This window comes from Rhinolophus sinicus, linkage group LG04, assembly GCF_036562045.2.
Source record: "Rhinolophus sinicus isolate RSC01 linkage group LG04, ASM3656204v1, whole genome shotgun sequence".
Taxonomy (NCBI): Eukaryota; Metazoa; Chordata; class Mammalia; order Chiroptera; family Rhinolophidae; genus Rhinolophus; species Rhinolophus sinicus.
In genome coordinates this window covers 43,567,479-43,590,950 of record NC_133754.1, presented here as the reverse complement: position 1 = coordinate 43,590,950, position 23,472 = coordinate 43,567,479, and the positions used below count along the sequence as shown (strand labels likewise).

Sequence of the window (23,472 nt, the reverse complement as noted above, 5' to 3'; positions counted from 1 at the left end):
GGACAGGGGTGGGATGACAACATTAGCTCATAAGTCAGAGGGGGCTGTAATTCTCAAATCTACCATCTACTTGACTGGCTCCAAGATTCAGCTGTAATTCTGCGTTACAAATGGAATTTCAGTAACTGCAGGGCTAACGTGGCAACTGCAATTCCCCTAAGTGTCTACAGCACCTTCAGTGAACAGTTTCACTGACATTAAAAGTGTTTATGAAAAATGTATAACAGAGAGAAGTAATTATTATAGATGGAAACTAATGAGGCCATGTCAATGTGTCCGAGATAAAACTCAGCCTGGGGTGTGGGTGCAGGGATGGGCAGATCAGGTTGAAGCTCATGGATGTCTGGCAGTAAAAGCAAACGAATGAATGAATGAATGAATGAATGAATGCATGCATGCATGCAGGAACAGGTATACATTACTCACATTTTTCCTTATGGACTCAGTTTCCTCTCTAACCCAAAGGCTATATAAATAATTTACCTAATGTTTTAGTTTTACATTTAGAGCTTTAATCCATCTGAAAGTTTTTCTTGTACCTGGTTTAACATGGAAAAGCTGTATGTTTTCTTTCAAATGGATAGCTAAGTAAGCCAGCACCATTTATTTAAAAAAAACCATTCTTTTCCCACCCGATTTAAATGTACTTTACCATATGTAATTTCCCAATATGTACTAGGACTTTCATTCTATTTCTGTGCCAATACCTGCTGTTTTAATTACAGCATCTCTAAAATTCTAACGTCTGAAAGAGCAAGCCCTATTTTACATATTTTTAAAAGTGACTTTTTATTTTCTTATTTTTTGGTGATTCTCACACATTTATTCGCCCACATGAACCTAAAATCATTTTGCCTGATTCCCCATCCCCATCCCCTAAAACAGTGATGGTCTGATTGCAAGAGCACAAAACGTATTAAATTCCTTTGGAGAGAATATTTTATAACACTGTCTCCCCATCCAGGAGTACGGGATGTTCTTCCACTATTTAGATCTTGTTTTAATTCCTTCCATAGAGTTTTACTTCTTATCAGACATGTTCCCTCCTAGTTAAATTCATTCCTAAGTATTTTCTACTCCCTGATAGGTTAATTTACACTATGGGTGGTTTCTCTTTCCTATTTTTCTGTATTTTCCATTTTTCTATAATGAAAGTGTTGCTTGCATTATGTTTAAAATTGAGAGCAGTGGGGGATTACATTTTTTACGTGTTTAGAAGTAGTAAACAGAGACAGAGCATGCCTTGACACTTGACTTTTCCATGCAAAAGCTCACTGGCGGTGTGGTGGAGGAAAGCTGAACTTCCCTTCACCATCCAGTGCTAAGGACCCAACTGACAGCCCAGAGCTGCCTTCTCTGAGTTTTTCACTTTTGCTAATGTCTGAGAGCGTACATCCCCATGTCTTCCTTTCTGGTTTCAAGACCAGTAGTGGCCACCAGGCCACTTACCCAGTCCAGCTTGCCTCAAAGAATATCCAATGAAGTCCAGCTTCCTTGGTCTAACTGCAAGTTTCCAAAATTTCAACTCTCCATCTAAGAACAAGGATCGAGAAAAAGTCACTGGGCAACACTCAGACCTCTGAAAGATGTCAGCAACCAGAGACTAATTTCCTGTTACTTGCAGTGTGTAACATTGCAGGACTCAGCCCAGATGCTAATGCAAACTAAGTCTTACAGGAAGACAATGAAAGCTCAGTAAACTGACAACTTGGTTGCAAATGTCAACTTTTTCCTGACTGGGGAAGAAATCTTCAGTCAGATGTAGACATACTTATACTAAGGGAAGAGATGAGATAACTTTCAGCAACTTTCCAATTTCTGACTTGAAAAGGAAATATATGTAAGAGAAAAGTCCTTGGAATTGACAGTCGGAACCTTCTTCAGATAAGCAGGGCACTTTTATTGGAGAGGAGAATCTAAGTAACATCTGACATCTGAGCACCAGCAGAAGATGCCAAATAACGGATAAATAATGCTTTAAAAATTCAGGAACCCTGTCATCTCCTCAACCATAATCTTTGAAGTTTGAAAGGAAGTAAAAATATGCCTTAGGAATTCAGAACTTCCTAACTGAATTAAGGAATGAGGGAGTCCTAAAGATTTTCAGTTCCCCGCAAAAAGCAAACTTCTTCACATGTATAGAATACTTCCTACAGTACTTGTAATAAAAAATAAACATAATTTCCTTATCATGGTTCCCCATTGGGGGACCCTCCTGATCTTTTCCCCCACCCCTCACTCGCTCCTTCCCTGGGGTGGGTTTTAATCTATCTGTTGGGTGAACTTGGAGGAAGGAGCTGGGCTTTCTAGCTCAGTTCCTTCCCCTTTTGGGTCAGTCCTGCCTACTGGCAGAGCCTCATCTGGACAGTTTTCACCACAGGGGTGCTGTGGTTGCCCCGTCTACACGCCGGTAACTGGGTGGTGAGTCTGTCTAACCCGGGGCCCAGCTATCAGCCCAGCTGGCCAGCACCTAAGTCTAGTGTTTACCAGTCATAGGGCTGACATCGTGATTGGCAGTGGACAGCGTGCCTCCTTTTCAGTCGGTTCTGCACTCGGGAGGAAGAGGATGTTATTAACACCACCCCATCTTTAAACAATCCCTTTATTTCAACAAAGAGCTCTATATAAACAAAAAGTAACATGGGCTGAATGAGATGCTTTGCCAATGTCCTCAACCATTTATACGTTGCTAAGAAAGCCTAACCACTGGTCCAGGAAGTTAAACACATGCCAACACTGGTCATTTAGAATACAAAACCTGCAGGCATGGGCCTAGGAGGACATGCAAACCTGCACACAGAGGCCGCCCTAAATGACAGCACCACAGAAGGCGTTCATGGGTCCTCACTTGATCTTCTGTCGACAAAGGCAACTACTATGGTCTTTTTTTGGGGAAATCAAATACTATCAAAAACGTCATTCAATCTAAATATAAAGTTTCCAAGCACTGCATTCTCAGTAGAAATGCAATTTGTAAGTAGATGACCTTGACATGCCTTACTAATTAGGCACATTAGTGCCAATTTAAGAAATCTACCTTCACAGCATGGAAATCTGAAAACTACTTCTGATAAACATTTTTTTCCTACAACCCTAGCTGTTCTCCAAAATAAGAGTAGGTGAAATCTGATTTTACTGCTTACTAAACTGTGGGTTGTAAGAAAGAAGACTTAAATGGGAAAGCGAGACCATGTGAAGGAAAAATAATAACACTCTAAAGATTCATAATCATTAGTTAAAACAAAAAACTAAGTGAAAGGGCAAATTTTAAGGAGGATATTTATTCTCTACAAGAAAGAGAAAAATACTCTGGCCCTTTATGAATCCTAAGATGGCAACAGAAGTGGATTACAAAATAGCATCTAAATAGGAAAACCTACATGTTGCCCTATAAACTGCTTTTACTGCTTCTGTTCTCCTCCCCTGGCTGACAGTAAGCTTGTGCAGGGTTTTATTTTTCTGCTGTCATCTTTCTATCCCTCCCTGGTCTAAGTCTTAAGAATTTATTCTGTGTCTTATAACAAAATATCAGTTTGGCCCAGGAAGTATTTGGGGGTTATCCTTGCTCCCCAAGCTGATCACAGTGAACTGCTAAAGTAGTCCCAGTGAATCCCAGGGCTGCTGACAATCTGGGGGTAACTGCTCTGTGTATACCTCCTACGCCCTTAGATTCTTCCGTTTTGAGACTCTCTCCATCTATCCTAACAGTGTATTTCCCAATGTGGATAGAACGAGGAGCACCCAACGTGTACAATCTGTTCTGATTTTATAAAAAGATATTCTAAAAGACTAATGGGTGGTTGCCTGGCTCACAATAATTCCAGGCCACGCTACCTGCCATGGGGAGCTACCCCAATGACTTTTCAACAAGCCCCCTTCTTTACTTACATTAGCCAGAATAATTTTCTGCTGCTTACAACCCAAAGACTCTTAACTGAAAAAAATATATAAAACAACTGCATGGAAATACCATAAAATACCATTACCTTTGTCTGGGTGGATGATGTGGGTTTTTTTCTTCCCTTTAAATTTTTATGCATTTTCCCAGTTTTCAACAATGAACACAGATTGCTTTAGGGGTAAGTATTAAGGGATTCGAAAAGTTTAAGGGCTTCTTTTAAAGATCAGATGTTTCTCTGGTTCTCACTAAATCCCATAATCTGTACAAAGATACCAACACCTCTAATGATCAAAGTCATCACGTTGACAAGCAATTATTAAAATGAGGTACTATGACAGCTTCATGGGCAATGACAAGTTTTTTCAATAATGCCCAAATCCCCAGTACAGTAGAGATAAATAAGATCAAGTAACTCAGGTGCGATGTTACCAGTCCCACAGCTTTCCACCCATGTTCCTGACATGTCCCTTCTTCCATGTTTCCCCGAAAATAAGACGTAGCTGGGCAATCAGCTCTAATGAGTCTTTTGAAGCAAAAATTAATATAAGACCCAGTCTTATATATTATAGTAAAATAAGACCGGGTCTTACATCATATAATAATATAATATAATATAATATAATATAATATAATATAATATAAATAATATAAATAATATAAATAATATAAATAATATAAATAATATAAATAATATATATAATATATATAATATATATAATAAATATAATAAATGTAATGTAATGTAATGTAATGTAATATAATATAATATAATATAATATATTGGGTCTTATATTAATTTTTGCTCCAAAGGACGCATTACAGCTGATTGTCTGGCTAGTCTTATTTTCAGGGAAACAGGGTAGTTTTTATTATACATTGTGTTGTGACCTTATCCTCTAAGACAAATGCTTCTGAGATGATGCTCTATGTCCCGTTGCTACCATAGTTAGTACTACTTTACAATGTCATTCCGAGACCTCGAGTTGTGAATAAAATATAAAGGATTTCATCATGGGAAAATCTACCCAACTGCTATTCTCTTGGAATAGAAGTTTAAAATTGCTTGTAAAAAGCTCTTGGCTACAGGTTTCCAAATACTACAACAGAAGCAGAATAAATACCATTTTGACTTATTTCATCTTCCTTGTCAGATGAGTGTTTGCGAAGGAGGAGAAAATGTGGGCAGGGCAAAGAGTAGAAAACTGATCATTTGCAGGGAATTAATTAGAGCAAGGTTCAAATGGTATGTCTTGGCAGCTTTCTGCTTGACATGTCCTCTGTTGCTCAAAAACAATATGTAACTGCAGAGCTGCATGTCAAGCGTAGCAGGGTGATACTACTTGGCTTTGTTTATTGGAAGATATGTCTTATGCAGTATTAAAAGATTCAGTTTCTGAGGTTTTGAGAATCTCATTCTTTAACTGGTCAATACACATAGAAATTACTAGAAAATAAAGACTTGCATAAGTTACCTTTGGTAACTTCAGTATCATACTGAAATTTTGTCTTTGTAAAATGTTCTTAATCATTACATAGTCTAAAACCTAGCAAATAATGCAACCGGAGGTGAACTGACCCTTAGAATTAAGTGACTTGCGAAAGGTCCCACAAGTAGATTAATGAACAAAGAAGGTCTATTAACTCTTTACTCCTGGTATGTGCAGGGAACACACTAGCAGCTGTGGCGGTCACAAAGAACCTAGTTCCAGCCTTAAAGGAATTTAACATTTCTCTGGGAGTCAAGAGCCATAAAATGTTAACTAATGCTATACAAACAGGAGATAAACACCCAGTGATGCCCTGAATGATGGTGAAACTTAAATGGTACCTTGGATGTATTCAAAGCAGCTTCATCAGTCATCTATCTCTAGAGCTAAACTCACAATACTTATGACATAGTATTTTAGTTTATTTAAATGAGTTTTTTCCTTCCTCCAAATCTTTTTACCCAAAGTTGAATGTACTCCTACATCCCCCAATACCTGCCTGGTACACTGTCAGGATTCAACTTAGGCACAGTGTAATGGAAATGAAGGTCTAGACTATTTTCCTCAAGAGCTGAAATCAGCTGTGACTATTTTAATTCGTTTCCTTTTTCTTTTTTTTTTTAAATCGTGGTAAGAAAAAAAAGAACCCCACATAAAACTTCCTATCTTCACTGTTTTTAAGTGGATATATAGTTCAGTAGTGTTAAGTATATTCACACACATCTCCAGAACTTTTTCATCTTGCAAAACGGAAACTACATTCCCATTAAACAATAACTCTCCATTTCCCCTTCCCCCAGAGCCTGGCAACCACCATCCTACTTTCTGTCTCTAAGAATCTGACTACTCTTGGTACCTCATAGAAGTGGAATCACACAGCATTTGCCCTTCTGTGACTGGCTTATTTCACTCAGCATAATGTCTTCAAGGTTCATCCATGGTGTAGCATTTGACAAGATTTCCTTCCTTTTATAACTGAATAATATTCCAAAGTTTGTATATACCACCAGTTATTTCATCGTCGACACACACTTGGGTTGCTTCCACCACCTGGCTATTGTAAATAATGCTGCAATGAACACAGGTGTATAACTATCTCTTCCAGACTCTGATTTCAATGATTTTGGATATATGCCCAGCGAGATTTCTGAATCATACAGTAATTCTATGTTTAACTTTTGAGGAACTGCCATCATATTTTCCATAGTCGCTGCCATTTTACATTCCCACCAACTGGGCATAGGAGTTTCAATTTCTCCACATCTGCACCAACACTTGTTATATTCTGCTTTTTTGACAGTGGCTGTCCTAATGGGTGGGAGATGATATTGTGGTTTTCATTTGCATTTCTCTAACCATTAGTGATGTTCTTTGGCATAAGTGTTTGAAGACTGAGAGGGTGCTGAGACCACAGTGAAGGCTTATTTTTTTCAACCTGGACTAATAATACATCAAAGGAATGGATATTTGCCAGAATCAGAGTGACTGAAGTTAGAAGGCAACAGGATGACGTTGGGAGGTACTACACAGTGATTTTCAAACTACCACTCTCCCATTACTGATTCACTGAAACATGATGGGGGAGGAAGGAAAATTACTCAAAACCAACCCACTCCTACAATTGTCTTGATTGAAACAGACAAGATTTCTCATCTAATACAGCTGTCCACGCTACAGGTCTCATTTTCATTATGTGTGTGATTTAAGGAGTTTGGGGAGATAAAAGTCTCCTCCACTTACTAGGAAAATGTCTCATTCTACATTGTGCTCCAAAGGAACCAGAGCAGAAAGCTGGGTACTTAAGTTGCATAGCTGGAAGTCCCAGCAGCCAAAGGCTCATTTCTCAAATGATGTTTCATAAAGAAGCCAAAAAAATGAAAGCTGCTGTATGTATTCGTTGAGCTGTTTCTCCCAAAAATTCATATGTTGAAGTCCTAAGCCCCAATCCCCAGTGACCTTAGGGGGACAGCGGGTCTCTGCAGATGATCAAGTTAAGAATCGGGGCCTTATAAAAGGAATGAACTCACACACACTCACACTCACACACACACACACACACACACACACAATACATCGTGTGAAGATGAAGGCAGAGATTGGCAGAGATACATCTACAAGCCAAGGAACACCAGCGACGGCCAGGAAACCACCAGAGCCGGGGATTCTCCCTCCCAGCCTTGGAGGGAACCAATCCTGCCGACACCTTGGTCTCAGACTTCCAGCCTCCAGAACTGTGAGATATTACATTTCTGTTGTGTAAGCTGCAACTGTGGTACTTTGCTACAGTAGCCCCAGCAAACTAAGACCTATATTTCAACAAATGTCAGATTGAGTTGTTAAGTGAGAGAGTAGCCCAGGAAAACGGACAACTGAAGTGTCACTGATGCTATGGCTGAAGGGTAGCCAGTAGGACTTAGAAACATCACTGACCGCCCCAAGGGTTCATGTGGGTACAGGGCACAGAGAAAAAGAACTGGCTTCAGTCTAGTACCTTGTGTACCACCAAACAATGACCAAACACAAAACCAACTGCCCAGGCCCCCTTAGTCAAGCATTTTGGGAGCCAGAGAGACGGCACAAATACGTTTGGAAGCTATGCAATGTTACTTGTACCCACATAAAACCGCTCTCTAAGTGGCCCCCAGTTGGCAGGACGCCGAAGGGCTGCTGGCAGTGTCTCAGTTTCTGTTGAACCAGTTTTCTGGAGGAAATTAGGGCTTTATTTTCTAACACTGTCATGTACCTTTCAGGAGTTTCAGAAGAGAAGTAAGGCAGCAGTGGGCACTAACAGAAAAGCCCACCTTAGACAAATTGCCCTTGGAATGGAAAAGTAGGCGGAAAGGAGACCATCTTTTTTTATTAGGGTTCAGAAAGTTCACAGGTGGGAAACACGAAGACTGCTTAGAATGAAGGTGCTGCTCTTTGGATGTGAAGAACGGGTGAGAGCCCAACCCACCAGGAGGCTCTGAGCAGAGCCATGGCTTGACTCCCGGGGCTTGCCCCTGTGGCCAGTCATCACAGTGCGCTATTAACCACCACTGCCTCCCGCTTAATAAAGGGGAAGCGTAATCCTCAGTGCTGTATTGTGGAACCAGATGTTCCATTTAACTGCCCTAATAAAACATGTCATCTTGGTGCTTACAGAAATAATGAAATCTGGCTAAGGGATGATAAGACGGCTAACAGTATATGTAGGCTTTTGTCTCAACTCAATATATTCGGTGTGTGCTAGAACTACGACACAACCCTGTCTGCTTTATTTTTCTTCATCGTGGATTCCACTGACAAAACTGTCTGCAAATCAACTGAAAGCATGTCCATGAATCACAGGACTTATATGTAAATAAAACCTACTTTTGTGGATGTGAAGCCATGTGCTGCAGGAGGTAAAGGAGGGAAAGGTCAGTGGTGTAAAAAGGAACCCTTCACCGGAGACTGCAGGGATGGAAGTGAAGGCAGAGCAAGGGAGACAAGCATAAATTTTAGAGGTATGACCTTCAGGGAACCCAAACTTGGTGACCTTCATTTGCTCTGTGAGGTAGAAGTCTTAGCCATCTCCTAAGAGAAAGGGTGCCCTGCCTCTTCTCTCACTGTCCCTGCTGGCTGGCCCCTCAAGACTCCCTTGTCTCACGAGCGTCTGGCTGGGTTGGGTCGATGGGACGTTCGGAACCAACCCCTCTCCTTGGCCCTTTAAGGCTAAGGGCAACAGCAGCTTCCCGCTGCTACTTCATCTCCCTCACTGGTTTCCTGAACTCCTCCTGTCCACGCTTCTAGGAACTGCGCAGTCAGCAAATTGTTTCCAGGTAAAACCTTTTGACGGTGTCATCCGTTTCCTGCCGTGAACCTGACTGGCTGACAGGTAGGGCCGCAGGAGTAACAGGACCTGAAGGGACTGGAAGGTTTGCAGCAGCCACCGTGGGACACAGGAAAGCAGTGACCAAGGACACTCTGTTATAGTAGCTGGGAAGCTCTGAGGACCAGGGGAGATCTGAGTTTGTAAATTTACAACCTGTGTTGTAGTATAATTTTTTCCAATAGCTCTAACTGCCTGGACATAGCAACAAAGAAGAAAGGAGCTGTGGCCACTGCTGGAATCAGAGCAAGGCAAGGGAGAGCGGCTGGCAAGGGGGGGATCCTAAAGGATAAATCACTGAGCTCTGAACAGAGCACAGAATCAACGAGGACCAGGGGCCTGGGAGAAGACGGTCAAAAGAGTGGAGATTGCTACGAGGCTGAAGGAAAAATACAACGGGAGGGACAAGACTGAGAGATCAGCTAGGATTCAGAAAAGCAACCCAGTGCCAGCACTGGACAAATATCACCAACACCGGGGCCCGGGCTTTCATAAAACTGTGACCAAATATTTATACTGGACATCTATCACATTCAATGTCCCCTGTGCTCTGGGAGATGATCAGTCATATGCCCTTTTATTTCTTATTTCTGCTGTTCCTAGTTAAGGGACACATACTCAGAATCAAAAATTGAGGAATGCTTTAAATTTACTATCAGATCGAGTCTTATACACAATGAGCTGCAAGCACTGTTTTCAACAATATCAAAAAGGAAATCTTTCTGCAAAAGTTGCAGTGAGAACAAAGACTAAACCTGCTTTATTGTAAAGAGGTGTGTGTGTGCAGGGAAAGCCTTTGAGGCTCCTGGTAAAATATATGTTTTTTCCCCTCATCTTTACAATGTTAAATATGCTTTTGTTATGGGTTGAACTGTGTCCCCCAAATTCAGAGGTTGAAGCCTCCCCCGCCCCCCACAGTGCTTAAAAAGGTGACCTTATTTGGAAATAGGGTCTTTACAGAGATAATCAAGTTAAAATGAGGTCTTTAGAGTGGGCCCCAATCCCATTCCCCCTTTATGAAAAGGGGACATTTGGAGACAAATACCCACACAGGCAGAACCCCATGAGAAGAAGAAGGCAGAGACTGGGGCAGAGTCTCCACGCAAAGGAACACCAGAGATTGCCAGCAAACCACCAGAAACTAGGAGAGACGCCTGGAAGAACAGATTTTCTCTCAGAAGGGACCACCCCTGCCAACACCTTGACCTTAGACTTCTAGCCTCCAGAACTATAAGAGGGTATATCTGTGTTGTTTAAGCCCCCCGTCTGTGCTACTTTGTGACAGCAGCCTTAGGAAACTAATACAGATTTTAATGATGAAAAAGGTATTGCTGTGATGTCTTAATAACCAATGCTCTTTGGTCTAGCTTTTCAACTCGTTACACATTCAGTCTTATGTCTAGATCAAAGGTAATTGAGTGAGAATCTGAGTTCTGTTTGCTGACAGAAACACATTCTGACAAATGACCTCTGGAAGATGACATAATAGCCAAACGTGCTTTATACTACACCTCATAACTAAATTGCATCAAAATTAAACAATAAGCTAATGAAAGCAATCACCCATTCGTTTTCAACGATTTTGAACAGGCTGTTGAAGATGCTGGATTTCAATGTTTTCCCAGCCTAGCCTTAACTTAGGGATGGTACACTGAGCAATGTGGCTTGTGGATGACAAGGAAATTGAAATACAAAGAGTAAATATAATTGTCCTAATATAAATGGAAACAAAGCAATCAACCTCCATTTGATACTTCCAGTTTGTACAATTTACATCATCATTATGAATCGTGGAGGTTCCTTTACACAGCCCCAGAATGTTCTTTGGGATTAAAATAAGGCAATGCCCTTCATGAGCAACATTAGCAACACTCCTTTCATGTCAACTAAAGAAGATATTTCTAGTATAACGGTTGTCACAGAAAGGCCTGTGCCAGTTCGTTTCCTAGTCCTCTGTGACAGCAGAGAGCCACTCGGGTTGGAAACCTAAGGACTGCCGATCTATGTTCTCCCACTCTCTGGGTGCTCCCTTCCCATCAGCTGCCAAGTCCTATCGATTCCACTTCCCCCATTTCTCCTGTGTTTGTCAGCTCCCGGCATTCTGTCTGAGGCGCTTATCAGTCTCCACCATGCTTATAGGACATTGCCAGTCCTCTGGTCACTGGGTGTCCCTCCCGCAGACTCAGCTGTGCTCAACATCCTGCCCACTGACGAGCGCATATCACTGGCAGCTGTCTCAGGGACGAGCACGACTGCTGTGCTGGCTTCTCCTCGCTAAGGGCTTGTTATGGCCCAGGCGCATCTAAAAGGGCCGGGAAAGCAGGGCTTAAGTGAGCTGGGACCCCGGCTCCTTGTCCCCAGCTCAATGACCCAGACCAAGTCCCTTATGCTCTCTAGGCCTCACCAGGGTCATTCCCACCTACCTCTAGAATCAGTGATCAGCCATCAATGAGATAATGTACGTACAGACTAGCACAATGTTTGGCACACAGCAAGGTATTTTTAAAAGGGTAGTTGTTATTTTTATTCATTTTCTTATCACCAGCAAGCACCTTGCCTCACATGTCCATAAACATTTGTGGAACTCATATCATGTTTCCAAGATCACATTCCATAAAATAACACCAGAGCCACAGAATTCCATTGTGGGTATCGAGACTAACTTCCTGTTTGTATAAATGAGTAAAGATAAACCTACCCAGCTCTCATTCACAGTTGTAAAGTACGAAAAACTTTTAAAATTGCTCTTTTCCACAATCATTTTAGCTACAGTCGACCTTAAATTAATTATATCACCCTGTATTTTTCTCAGGACTGAAAACCATGATGCCCAACTCAAATGTTTAAAGTAATGGAAGACAACAAATAAGTGAATCATAAAAAGACAGCTGATTATTTAAAAATCAGTCTGATTTGCATGTCAATGTTTCAGATTTCAAATAGGAGTGTCTTGCTCACTTCAAATGGGCCCCCAGAACCCACTCACACTGGGAAGAGCTGCCCTCCAGGGTCTTGAAACCCTGAGTCCAGTCTGTGGTAGAGGGATGGCAGGATTCTCCTAGAAAAATCCTGGCTCTAGGAAAATGGAGAAGTTCGGGGCCAAGTAAATAGAAACCAAGAATTCAGCAAAGCATAAGCGCACACAAAATTTTAAGCTAAAAGGACACCCCTCAATTTTAAAAGCTAGCCTACCTGAAGCTCAGAGAAGCTACAGATAGATCATTAAAAAAAAAGGAAGTAAATGTGCTGGTTAGAAATTGAGAATTCATCACAACTATCCAAGTGGCAATTCACGTTTGCAGACCTTCGAAAGCCACCTGGGGTACATCTCTGTTTTAGATAAGGACTCACGCTCCAAAGAAAGCTCAAGTAAAAGTGAGACTATACAAAAAGCTGGGGTGGGGGGAGGGGAGAGGAATTACTCCATCTGATACAAGTATGCAGTTTTTAATAAAGTGCTTTTATATGCTTTCTTTTTTCCATTTCACCTACCCAACAGCTCTACAACGAAAGCAGGATCTCAATTCTGTTAAAGAACAATAATGAAACTAAAGCTTAGAATGAAAGGAAGAAAAAAAGACTTTTATGAGAACCCAGTGTGTGTTCAGGACTCTGCAAGGTGTTTGTACAGAAGGTGATTCCATCGGAGTGTCACCTCAGCAGCATGTGGTAAGTACCCTGTTTCCCCGAAAATAAGGCTTAGCCAGACCATCAGCTATAATGCGTCTTTTGGAGCAAAGATTAATATAAGACCCGGTCTTATATAAGATATATCTTATATAAGATAATACTGGGTCTCATATAATATAATATAACATTATAAGAGACCCGGTATTATCTTATATTATATTATATTATACCCGATGTTATATTATATAAGACCCGGTCTTATATTATGTTAAAATAAGACCGGGTCTTATATTAATTTTGCTCCAAAAGACGCATTAGAGCTGATGTTCCGGCTAGGTCTTATTTTGGGGGAAACAAGGTAATCTCTTTACTTAGAGACAAAGAAATAAGTTGGGAATGGTTGGTGTCGTGTGGGAGACCCGGCGGGGTCTCTGGTCCCGCTCCCCACATAAGAATACAGAACATTGTGAGGCCAAAAAGGAACACCCACGGAGCCATAGGTAGGGGAGTCAGTCATACCACTATATTCTCGCTGGCGGCATCCACCTCTCTGCAATCCACTCTTGCTAGCTCAGCCACCATCTTCTTGCTAGCCCCCATTCTTCTCTCTGCTAGCGTAGCCACAGCAGTTATATTAGTGGCCAATGGCTCACTGGTTACAGCTGACGGCCAACTAGCCACAGCTGATGGCCACCCAATCACAGTTGATGGCCATTTACTACCTGAGCCAGCACCTGTCTATGTGAGGCCAAGAGACTGGAAACTGCTTTCTGGGGCTCTGTCCCCACAGTTGGTTATCTCCTCATCCAGAGTCAAACAGCTAGTAAGTGATGAAGCCAGGATCCAAAGTCTTACACTTTCCCCTTTAACCACTGTTTCTTATAATTAAGAAAATGTATTACACTTTCCCTTTTAACCACTGTTTCTTATAATTAAGAAAATGTATTATCTCCATTTAAAAGAGGAGAAAAGCAGCTTCTCAAACTTGCTGCGTTTTCTCAGAACATTGACCATTTTAATGCCAGATACAGACCTCAGTTATAGTTTATTCCTTCTCTTTAATAGGTTCTACTCTGAGCGATTCTTTTTTCAGGGAGAAAATAGCAAACAGCTGTTAAAGAATTCCTGCCATCATTTCAGAGCCACAGAACTGGCTTTGATCACGAGCGCCTGGAGTTGAAAGGGGCACACACAAACATTTCGGGCTAACATTTAAATTCTCCTCTTTGCTTCTAAAGAGCTAGGAAGGAAGGCTAACAGTATTGAGCTGAAATGATTTATGAAAAAGGTTTTAATCGATTAAAATAGCCTTTAATTTAACCTCCTGAGGCCAGCCCCAGACAGCACCATTTATCATTCATGTTAAATAAAACACAGAAAGGGACTATGCAAAGCAGAGTGGACACAAATACTATTTCAGAAACTTTGCTAATAAAACGAGCCAAAAGCCACACTGATAAGGAGAAAGAAACACTGACTTATTTTAAAAAGCTGAGTAAACTTGTGAAATTCCTTCTCCTCATCCTGGTTCAAACTGCAGCTGCTAAAGAGGCAGTTACTACAGCTCTGGGCACACTCGTCTCCCTTCTGGGTTTAAACGGCCAATTAAATTTTATTTAGGTCTCACCACCACCACTACCACACCTCCTCTTATGTTCACTTCAAGCAAAAGAAAATAAAGTAGTTGTGAAACTCATACCTGCCATCTAATATCACTATAATCAGATCAACTGACGGGGGCAATCCCACCACCAGGGACTGGTCATTCCAGGGGGAGTGAGAAGCAGAACGCTTATGAGAAAGAGAGACATATTTTCCTCCAAGACTTTGAGTTATATGTACATCCCACCTTGTCGGGGACAAAAAAAAAAAAAAGGAAGAAAGACTTTTGGCAATTTATGGAAAAGGGCACATTCCCTAGGATGGCTGAAATAGAAATAAAAAAGGGACACAAAATTCATTCAAAATAAGCAAACAGAGAAAGGAAGGTGATTGCCGAAAGACATAGTTGTTGTGTGTGAGCCCAAGCCCAGTTCATAGCAGGCAGCCTCTGCTTTTCCTGATATAAACTAGAGGTGTACATACACACACACACACACACACAGAGCTTTTTAAAAAGACAAACTTATGCTCTGTCCTTTTTTCTGAGCTCAAGCTTAGGAAGGCAGCTTTAGAATTCTACAACCATTTAAGACCTTCTCTGGAATCACAAAGCCCTTGGAAGAACAAGCTCTCAATTAATGTCAAGCCCAGGTTTCAGTGGCAATTAAAAAAATTAAACAACTGTTTTCATTTCAAAAGGTAAGAAAATGAAATAAATGTTTAATCACTTCAGGGCTGGCAGTATGAGACTCCTAATTAGGTCTCAGAGAGAACACAGGCAATTTCATCCCCAGTAAAACACCTTTGCAATCTCTTTTATTATGACATGCAAACTATTTCTCTTAAAAACACTGGATGTCTGTTTTCAACAAACTGTTTATTTCTGACTACTAATGTGTTTTCTAGAAAACATTTAACTTCTTTCAGTCTCCTATGTCCTATTGTCAAGCGGTATATATAGTTCAGTCCAATTTAATTCGGTGAGGTTTATGTAAGTTACCCCACACACATTAAATTCTGATGCTCCATAAGTAGCAGCATATTATATATAAATCATAGCATGCGGATTCATCCTCACCACATTCTTTTTTAGCACTTACCAGGTACACAGTAACTACTGTGTCTGATCAGGCTTTGGGGGGCTTGGGGTTTTTATTTCTAAATTTAAAATCCCTTTCCTCAGTTTACCATTTGCCTAGGGAATTAACATATACAGTCATGAAAAGTTAAACAATTAATTCATCAACAAAGATGTCAACACAGCGTCCCAACTTTCCCAAAAAGGAAAAGCAGAAAAAAAGCCTTTAATATGATCTGGAACAAACACCTTATTTTGCAGATGAGCAAACTGAGTTGCAGAGATATTAAGAAACTAATTTGGGAGAGAGGAAAGATTAGAGACTGTGACTCAAAGTCTAATTAGAGGTACAGACAAGTACTGTAATTAGAGACAGGTGGCCTCCAGCAAGCGCTGTGGTGGCGGGGAGGCCTGGACTGTGGTGGGATTTTGATCGGTGTGTTAGAAGTGGAGGATGGGCAGTGTTTAGAATGGGGAAAGACGCAGAGCAGGACAGAGGGGAGAATGTGGTGGCCTTCTGTTTGGGAGGCCAGTTTGAAAAGACCCAGTGGGTGAGACAGTGAAAGCCCACAGGATCTTACATGAGGCGGCTGCCCAGTGCAGGGAAAGCAGAGAGTGTTGGGTTAACGTGGGCTGGGTTCCAATCCCAGTCCTATACTAACTCTGTGCAAACATGAGGAAGGACTGAAAGCTCTTCCCATGGGTCCCCTCATTTCAACGAGAAGACAGCACCAACCGCTTCTCGTAATGTGTGTGAGTAAACTGAACAGAAGTGCGGGCAATTGGTTACAGGTATCAGGTATCTGCTGGTCCACGTACTGTTCAGGTGTAGGATCCAATGATAAACAAGCACAGAAGAGGCCTTGCCCCCACAGAACTCACATTCTACCTGTGCGAGGCCCAAACTAAGCATGCAAACAGAGAGGAGAATTTTCTGGCCTGAGACTCTCCTGTAGAAGGTAAAACACCCAGGACAGTGGTGGAGATAATGATGGAAGCGGCCCAAGCAGCTGAGCTGTCTACAGCAGACCCTTCGTGAGGGCTCCCTGCTCTCTCCCAGCCTCTCCAAGTCATAAGTCTGTACTTTACCCTCAGGCGGTTGGGAGCTATAAAAGTTTCTGAGCAAAACGATAGGACGTAAATCCAAACCGGTTGTTCCCTGGGATGGCCAGGTGGCCAGGGTTGCCAACAAGTTCTTTCTGCCACCACTAACGGTGGTGCCATTTCCTAAACACCCCACCACGATCCGCCTGCCCACCCCAGGCCACTCCTGCTTCCCTTTCAACAAAGTTTGGGAGTCCACCTGTCAGCCTCGAGCATCTTTCCCAACTTTCCCAACCTTTCTCACCGGGGCTAGTCAAAAGAAGTAAAAGATGGCTTGGTTTTACTTCTGCTCTTCTCAGCTTTTCCTAGAGTGACCTTGCTAATGAAAACACATGAGCTGAATAAACACTTGAGAAGAAACCATCTGCTGCATCCTGAAAAACGTCAGTAGGAACCGTGTTTGTTTACCAGCAGGGTCGTGAGGACAGAACACATAAAACCTTCTCAGGGACCTCAAGAGAGGATGATACTTGCGCGGAAGTGGAGGGGTGTCATTAACCTTTTCAGATCCACAAGAGTCAGTTGGTGTTATAACCTCCGGTTGGAACAGTAAACTGCATATCGTAAACCACAGGGTGAGGCTTATTTGCACAGCATTTTACACATAAAGATGATAAAACACTGTGTAAGAATTTACTATCAATTCTTTTTGAACTTTCGATTCTACAGAGGAAATACCTAAAAAAACTACCCAAGTTCAAGAGCAAAGGTGGTAGTGGAGCTGGCTACAGAATGGGAAAAGTCTGATGCTCACTGCTGAGGCCTCTCAAAGGGTTAAACACTTAAATAATTTTTAAAGGCTATAAATAGCAATGGAAGCAACCATAGAGAGTATCGTTTGGTTCTCTGTGCCAGGAAATGTTTAAGGAATTTGCATTTACAGTAACGACTTCGCCTGCATCCATCCATATGCTACAACAAAAGTAGTGAGAAAAGGCCCAGGAAATTCAATCCCCAAGGAAAGACATGGTTCAGAGAAGAATGTTCCTCCAAGGAAACTGTAATGACTTCTGGCCGTGTGCCCTGCTCATCCGTGTGGCAAATGGGAGTGAGCAAAGAGAATCCATGCTCTTGGGGAACCCAGCCAAAGGCGGGATCATACGTGGGCAACAGGGACACTTCCAGGGTCAGACCCTCAGCCTTGATGAATTCACAGCACAAAGTTTTGGAGCAAGGTTTTAAAGCAGTTATGGGGAACTGGGTCTCTTGCAAGCCCGTGTCACTCTGCTCCAATCCTGAGCACTGCGATTTAGTCACCACGGCCAGCCTGATGCCTTCCAGCTGGTGAAGGCCTGGCTGGTTCTGTTCTTAAAAAGCACAAGGTAGCAATTTAGAATCATCTTCGTCTATAAAAATGCTGATATCTGCCTTTCTACAGCCAGTTATAGAAAACATCTGTTGCCCATTGGTTGAGAAGGAACAGTCTGACCAAACTAGAAAATAAAAATACAAATAGATGAGACATGTGAAAACCTAACAGTGACATTAATTCTACTTATAAAATAAACTCATCCTAACATTCAGTCAGCAAACATTTAACGAGCACTTACTACAGGCCAGGTGTTGGGCTAGGCGCTGGGGATGAGACAACAAGACAAGGCCCCAGCCCTGAGAAGCCAGCAGTGATATGGCAAATGGATGTCAACACCACTAATCATGTTTGTATTAAGCTCTTAGTACATGCCAAGAGTTGCTCCAAACATTTTATTTGTATCAACTCTTTTATTCTCATAAAATGAGGAAGGGTTTATTATTAGCCTCATTTTACAAGGGAGAAAAACTGAGATACAGAGAGGTTAAGTGCTTTGTTCAAGGTGGTCAATGCGTTAGTAGAAGTTGGGATTTGAACCCAGGGAGTCTGACTCGACTCTACCTCGGTATATGAACAGGTATCTGAGCAAAAAATCTGAAGGGGGGAAGTAAAAGCCCCAGTCACTGCCTCGAGGAGTTGGCATCTGGGTAAAACTGATATGGCCTTTAAGGGTGCAAAGGAGTTTATGGGGCAGGGGGCAGTGAGAAAGGTTCCTTCTAGGTAGAGAAGTTACAAATACAAAGCACAGGCATCAGAAATTCTCAAGTAAAATAATTTTAAAAGATGAAAACATTTCTATTCCTATTTGTTAGGCAGGGAGCTCCTATATAGTCCCTAGATAGTAGCTAGGAACAGAGTTTATGGAAACTGAAGAACTGCAGCTGAATATAGTACAATGTTCCTTGTAGCTGGTACACACAACAGCAGCGCTTCATAGCTCCCCAGTCCAAAGCACACACGGGAGCACCATTTAATAGAATGCGTTGCTAGAGACTTGGGCTCAGAATGCCTTAACTGTACCAAAAAGGAAACACTGAAATACTGAAACTAAATACCTCACCAAACCGCCCTAGCAATGAAGACAAAAAATTGCAGGAGAGGGGGTCAGGGCGGCGCTAGCAGGTGCATGTCTCCATTTATTTTTACAATTTCAGCAGACTAGCAACAGCTTTGTTCACCAAGATATGAAGATGTTCCCAAGGCCTTGATAGATATAACTTCCAAAACAAAAACATTAGAAAGATACAAAGGTTGCTTGCAATGTGCAATGAATTAGTGGTTTTAAACATAGCTATTCTGAGATTTATCTTTCCCTGAGATACTTAGTGATAATTCACACTCTGAACAATATTCTTTGAAATGAATATAATGAACCATATCAAACAAATGATTAAATGATGGGTTATAGGCGTTCATGCCAATCTACGTTGCAATCACTCTTGCCAACAGAATCGTCTCCACTTTAAAAACAGGTTATGTTCCCAAACTTGGTTTACAAGCTGGCTATCTGGAATTCGAGAGTTATTTTCTTCCCCCACTATGTTTAGTACCCAATGTTTAGATGTGTTGTTTAGTACCCAAGACAGAGCACGAAAAATGAAATCCAAAGTGTGCGAAGCCTGTGGACTCTAATTCATGGAAGGGATAACGATGCTTGAGGACAGTGTATGTAGGCAGAGCTCTAGAGAGCCAGACACACACATCTTATGCTCCCTGCCTTGGGAACAAGAAATCCTCCTATCTGCACATACCTGGTGGTGGATCCCTACTCTCTGCTTAGGAGTTCTGTTTTTAGGAGGAGGTTGGGGAGAAGGAAAAGGAAGGGTAGGAGCTCTGAGGAAAACAGAACCATGGGGGTGCAGGCCTCCAGCTGATGGAAGAGGCCACGGCTGCCGGTTCCCTCCTCTCTGCCCAGCTCCCAGATGCCCCTGGCCCTGGAATGGGGGGCCTCTTCAATTCCAGGGCTGCCACACTGTGGGCTTGGATGAGGGTTTTTCTGCACCCTGACTCGCCACCCACAGACATGGCTGTCAGCGTCTCCCTCGACATGAGAACACCTGCACAGCTCTTCGGTGGTTGTCTCAGGACCTTTTTTGCCAGTCCCTTAGAGAAGTGCACACGCACACACACGCAGAAGAACTGCCTGTGACGAGCAAGTTAAACTGAGATCCAGCCACAAGACCACAATTCCCTCTAATTCAAATATACATGATACATATGCACAAGCGTACACATATATATCGGGACATGGAAAATCACAGTAAAATTCCAGTGATGTGCCCAGTGATAGTCACTATACAGGCAGTTCATAAATCTAAAAATCGACAGCTCAGAACCAGAAAGGGTCCGAGGAGTGTTGGGGGTGCAGAATACGCAGACCCTCTTCCTGCCATCTCATGTCACTGAAACACGGGAATGAGACAAAGCTCCCCACGCCAAAGGCGGCCCGCACACTGGGGTTTACAGATACACCCTCCACTTACTGGAACTTCAAATGCCTCCTGGGTGTCATCCAGCATCTGGATTTTGATGGACATGAGTTTTCCTGAAGGTGTTGGGGGCGGCTTCTGCCCATGTTCCAAGGTACTGATGCCCGAATTTTCTGGGGCCCCCAGTCGCGATCCAGGAGTTGGCCTCTGCTCTATTTCTCCCATGATGAAAGCAGATTATATAATATCTGCAAGAAGCAATGAGAAAGAAAAATACATCAATCAGAAGAGGAGACTCATTTAAACCACCTAAGTAACGTCTGTCGTCTTCTACCCTTCGTGTCATTTCCGGGAACCACAGCAGGCTCTCCACAATCTGCTCAGGAATCACAGGGTGAGACCCCAGTCCCCTCACTAACAATGTCACCTTTAGCTACTCACGGCATGCAAATATTTGTGCGCATTTTATTCTTTTGCATATTTTTACATATTTTATTCTTTTCTTGTTTTACAGTCAGCTCTTCACTATTCATGCCACAGATTCAGTAGTACTCGACATATTATTCAGTGTCTACAGTGAGTTAGGTACTACTTTTTACACATTTCAAGTCTGGCAGGAAGATAAGGAACAGTGCCTACGCCATATCATTAGCATCCATTAATTACCTTTTCTGGACACAGTAACATACTAAATCATGTATTATAACCATAAATAGATAAAACATATATGTGGCTCCCACGTCTATAATCAGGTTGATAAAACAAAATGTACACTCACACAAACACAAGCGACACACTGTAGTGTTATTCTTTTGATTTCTTCTGCTTGTTTCTATGACAACTACCTCCTAATTCATTCATTTCCTCCCTGCCAACCCATGACTTGGTTCCCCCTTTCCCAAACCATCCTACATAGTATAGATTCAACAAAGCTATTTTCCTAAAAACAAAATACAATCATCTTTCCTCTCCAAACAGGCCACTCTTCTCTCTCACCACACGGCGTTTCTCACTCTCCTCCTACTGCCTCTGTCTTGCAATGTGGGTCTCTCTGACTGAATGCTCTGCACTCATTCTCCACCTGAAAACTTCTACCATTGCTTTAAAGCTCAGTCAGTTCCAACGTCTCAGCCCTGACTCCCAGGCAGAGCTCAGGTCCTACTGCCCCCTCTTGCTCACCCCCTTCAAGCCTCAGCATGGTGGTCAGTACCATCTGAGTCTGCCTGGTCACCTCCCCCAGGACATCATGATAAACCTGAAGCATAAACCCATTCTAGAATATGGGTAGGACCTCAGCACCTACCCAGGTACGATGCCCGGCACAGAGTAGCGCTCAGTAATGGCTGCTTGACAATTGGACCAATGTGCAGCACATTTATACTATGGCCAATATCCTAAGTGTCGCAAGAGCACAAAGGAATGAGATTTCAATGTCAGATGAAGTGGTTTTTAAAAAAGAGGGGAGGGCTTCCATCATGGAGAAGGTAGAAACTCAACTCGATTTAGTCTCAGACATAGGGTAATACTTGGAAGGAGACAGAAATACACAGGAGGAGGCATTCCAGGAATGCGTAAGCACCAGCAAAGCTATGGGACAGAAATAAGATGGCATATAGGAAGAAGAGTGAGAACTAATGCTGAAGAGTTAAAGATGTATTTGGAAGACAGGCTGGAATCAGACCTCAAATGCCTAGCTGAGAAATATGGTCTTTACACCGTAGGCGGTAAGGAGCCACTGGGGTAAGAATAACAACAAAAGGTAGAATTTTAGAAAAATAAATCTGAAAATGATATATACTATGGGCTCCAAAAAAAAAAAGGTAGGATGGCAGCTAGGGCTAGGGACGTCCAATTACAAAGCTGTTGCAACAATTTGGGCTTGAGGGGACAATGTGGAGAGAAGCGATGAAAATGAAAAAGTGATTTTATAAAACCACTTTTGTGGAAAAACCAACCCCAACCCCATGTTGTAAATGGTTAGCTATTGAGAGGAGATAAAAAGCATAATGATGATCAGAAAGTTTTAAATCAGGGCAGGGGGAGGAAGCAGGAGGGGAAGGTGTGAGTTTGATTGGGGACACTGTGTAGGGTTATAAAAGGAAATCCAGCAGGCTGAGGAGAGGTGGCGCTGCCTGTGGGGTATGGGTTCAGAGTCCATCTTGCTGCACAAGTTAAAGCCATGATGACAGGAAATGAATGTGGGGGACGTGGAACCAAAAAGGCAAAAAGAACAAACGTACCCAGTCATGAGGTTTGTTATGGGCTGAACTATGTCCATCCACCCCCAAATTTATGTTGAAGCCCTAATCCCCAATATCTCAGAATGTGACTGTATTTGGGGAAAGGGTCTTTAAAGAGGTGATTAAGTTAAAAGAAGGCCACTAAGATGGGCCACCATCCCATCTGACTGGTGTCCTTTTAAGAAAAGGAAATGTGTGCACACTGAGAGATACCCAGCCTGGGGTACTATGTCATGGCAGCTCTAGCAAACTCATACAAGGGTTCATGGAGAAGATGGAAAAGAGGCATGGAAAGGAAGAGCCAGTGACACTTAGTGATAAAGCCATGGAAGGGGCACCAAGGGGTCACCTCTGGTGCGAGGTACAGAGCTAAGTCTTACACATCTGAAAACAAGTCACCCTTCAGCTCTTTATTCAGGAAAAACCACCCAGTTTGTCATCTTATTTTCCAGGTGTTTCTTGCACAACTCATGCTCATCCTTCTTCTGAAGAGTCCAGTTCCCAGAAGGTTCCCACAAAATTCCATACGGAAACACCTCCCTCCCTCTTAGCAAAACTTCTGACATTCTCACTGTGACATGAAGGGCTGGCCCTGAGGTCAACAGATCAGAAACTCTGGAGACATCTCAATAACCTGAGTCATAAAACCACCCTGGACTAAAAAGACAGACACCGCCTTTGATCAGGCAGAAAAAGGGTCTAATGGCTACCTAGGAAACAGTACTTACTTCTTATTTCTCCCACACACACTTTCCCAACTAACTTTCCACCACAGCCTGTAAGAGATCATTATTTGTTCTTATGCAATCCTTTAAGATTGGGGTTCTGTGACAAGG

The 23,472-nt window shown here is 42.3% G+C and overlaps 1 protein-coding gene across 2 annotated transcripts in view; it reads right to left on the bottom strand.

The window, feature by feature from the left end:
* Positions 1 to 20,643, bottom strand: part of FARP1 (FERM, ARH/RhoGEF and pleckstrin domain protein 1) — a 218,521-nt gene extending 197,878 nt beyond the window's left edge. For both annotated transcript variants that reach the window (XM_074329441.1, XM_074329442.1), the window contains exon 1: positions 20,451 to 20,643. In XM_074329441.1, the coding sequence (XP_074185542.1) occupies positions 20,451 to 20,621 (171 nt within the window). In that variant the 5' untranslated portion in view covers positions 20,622 to 20,643. The remainder of the gene's footprint in view (positions 1 to 20,450) is intronic.
* Positions 20,644 to 23,472: the final 2,829 nt, after the last annotated feature.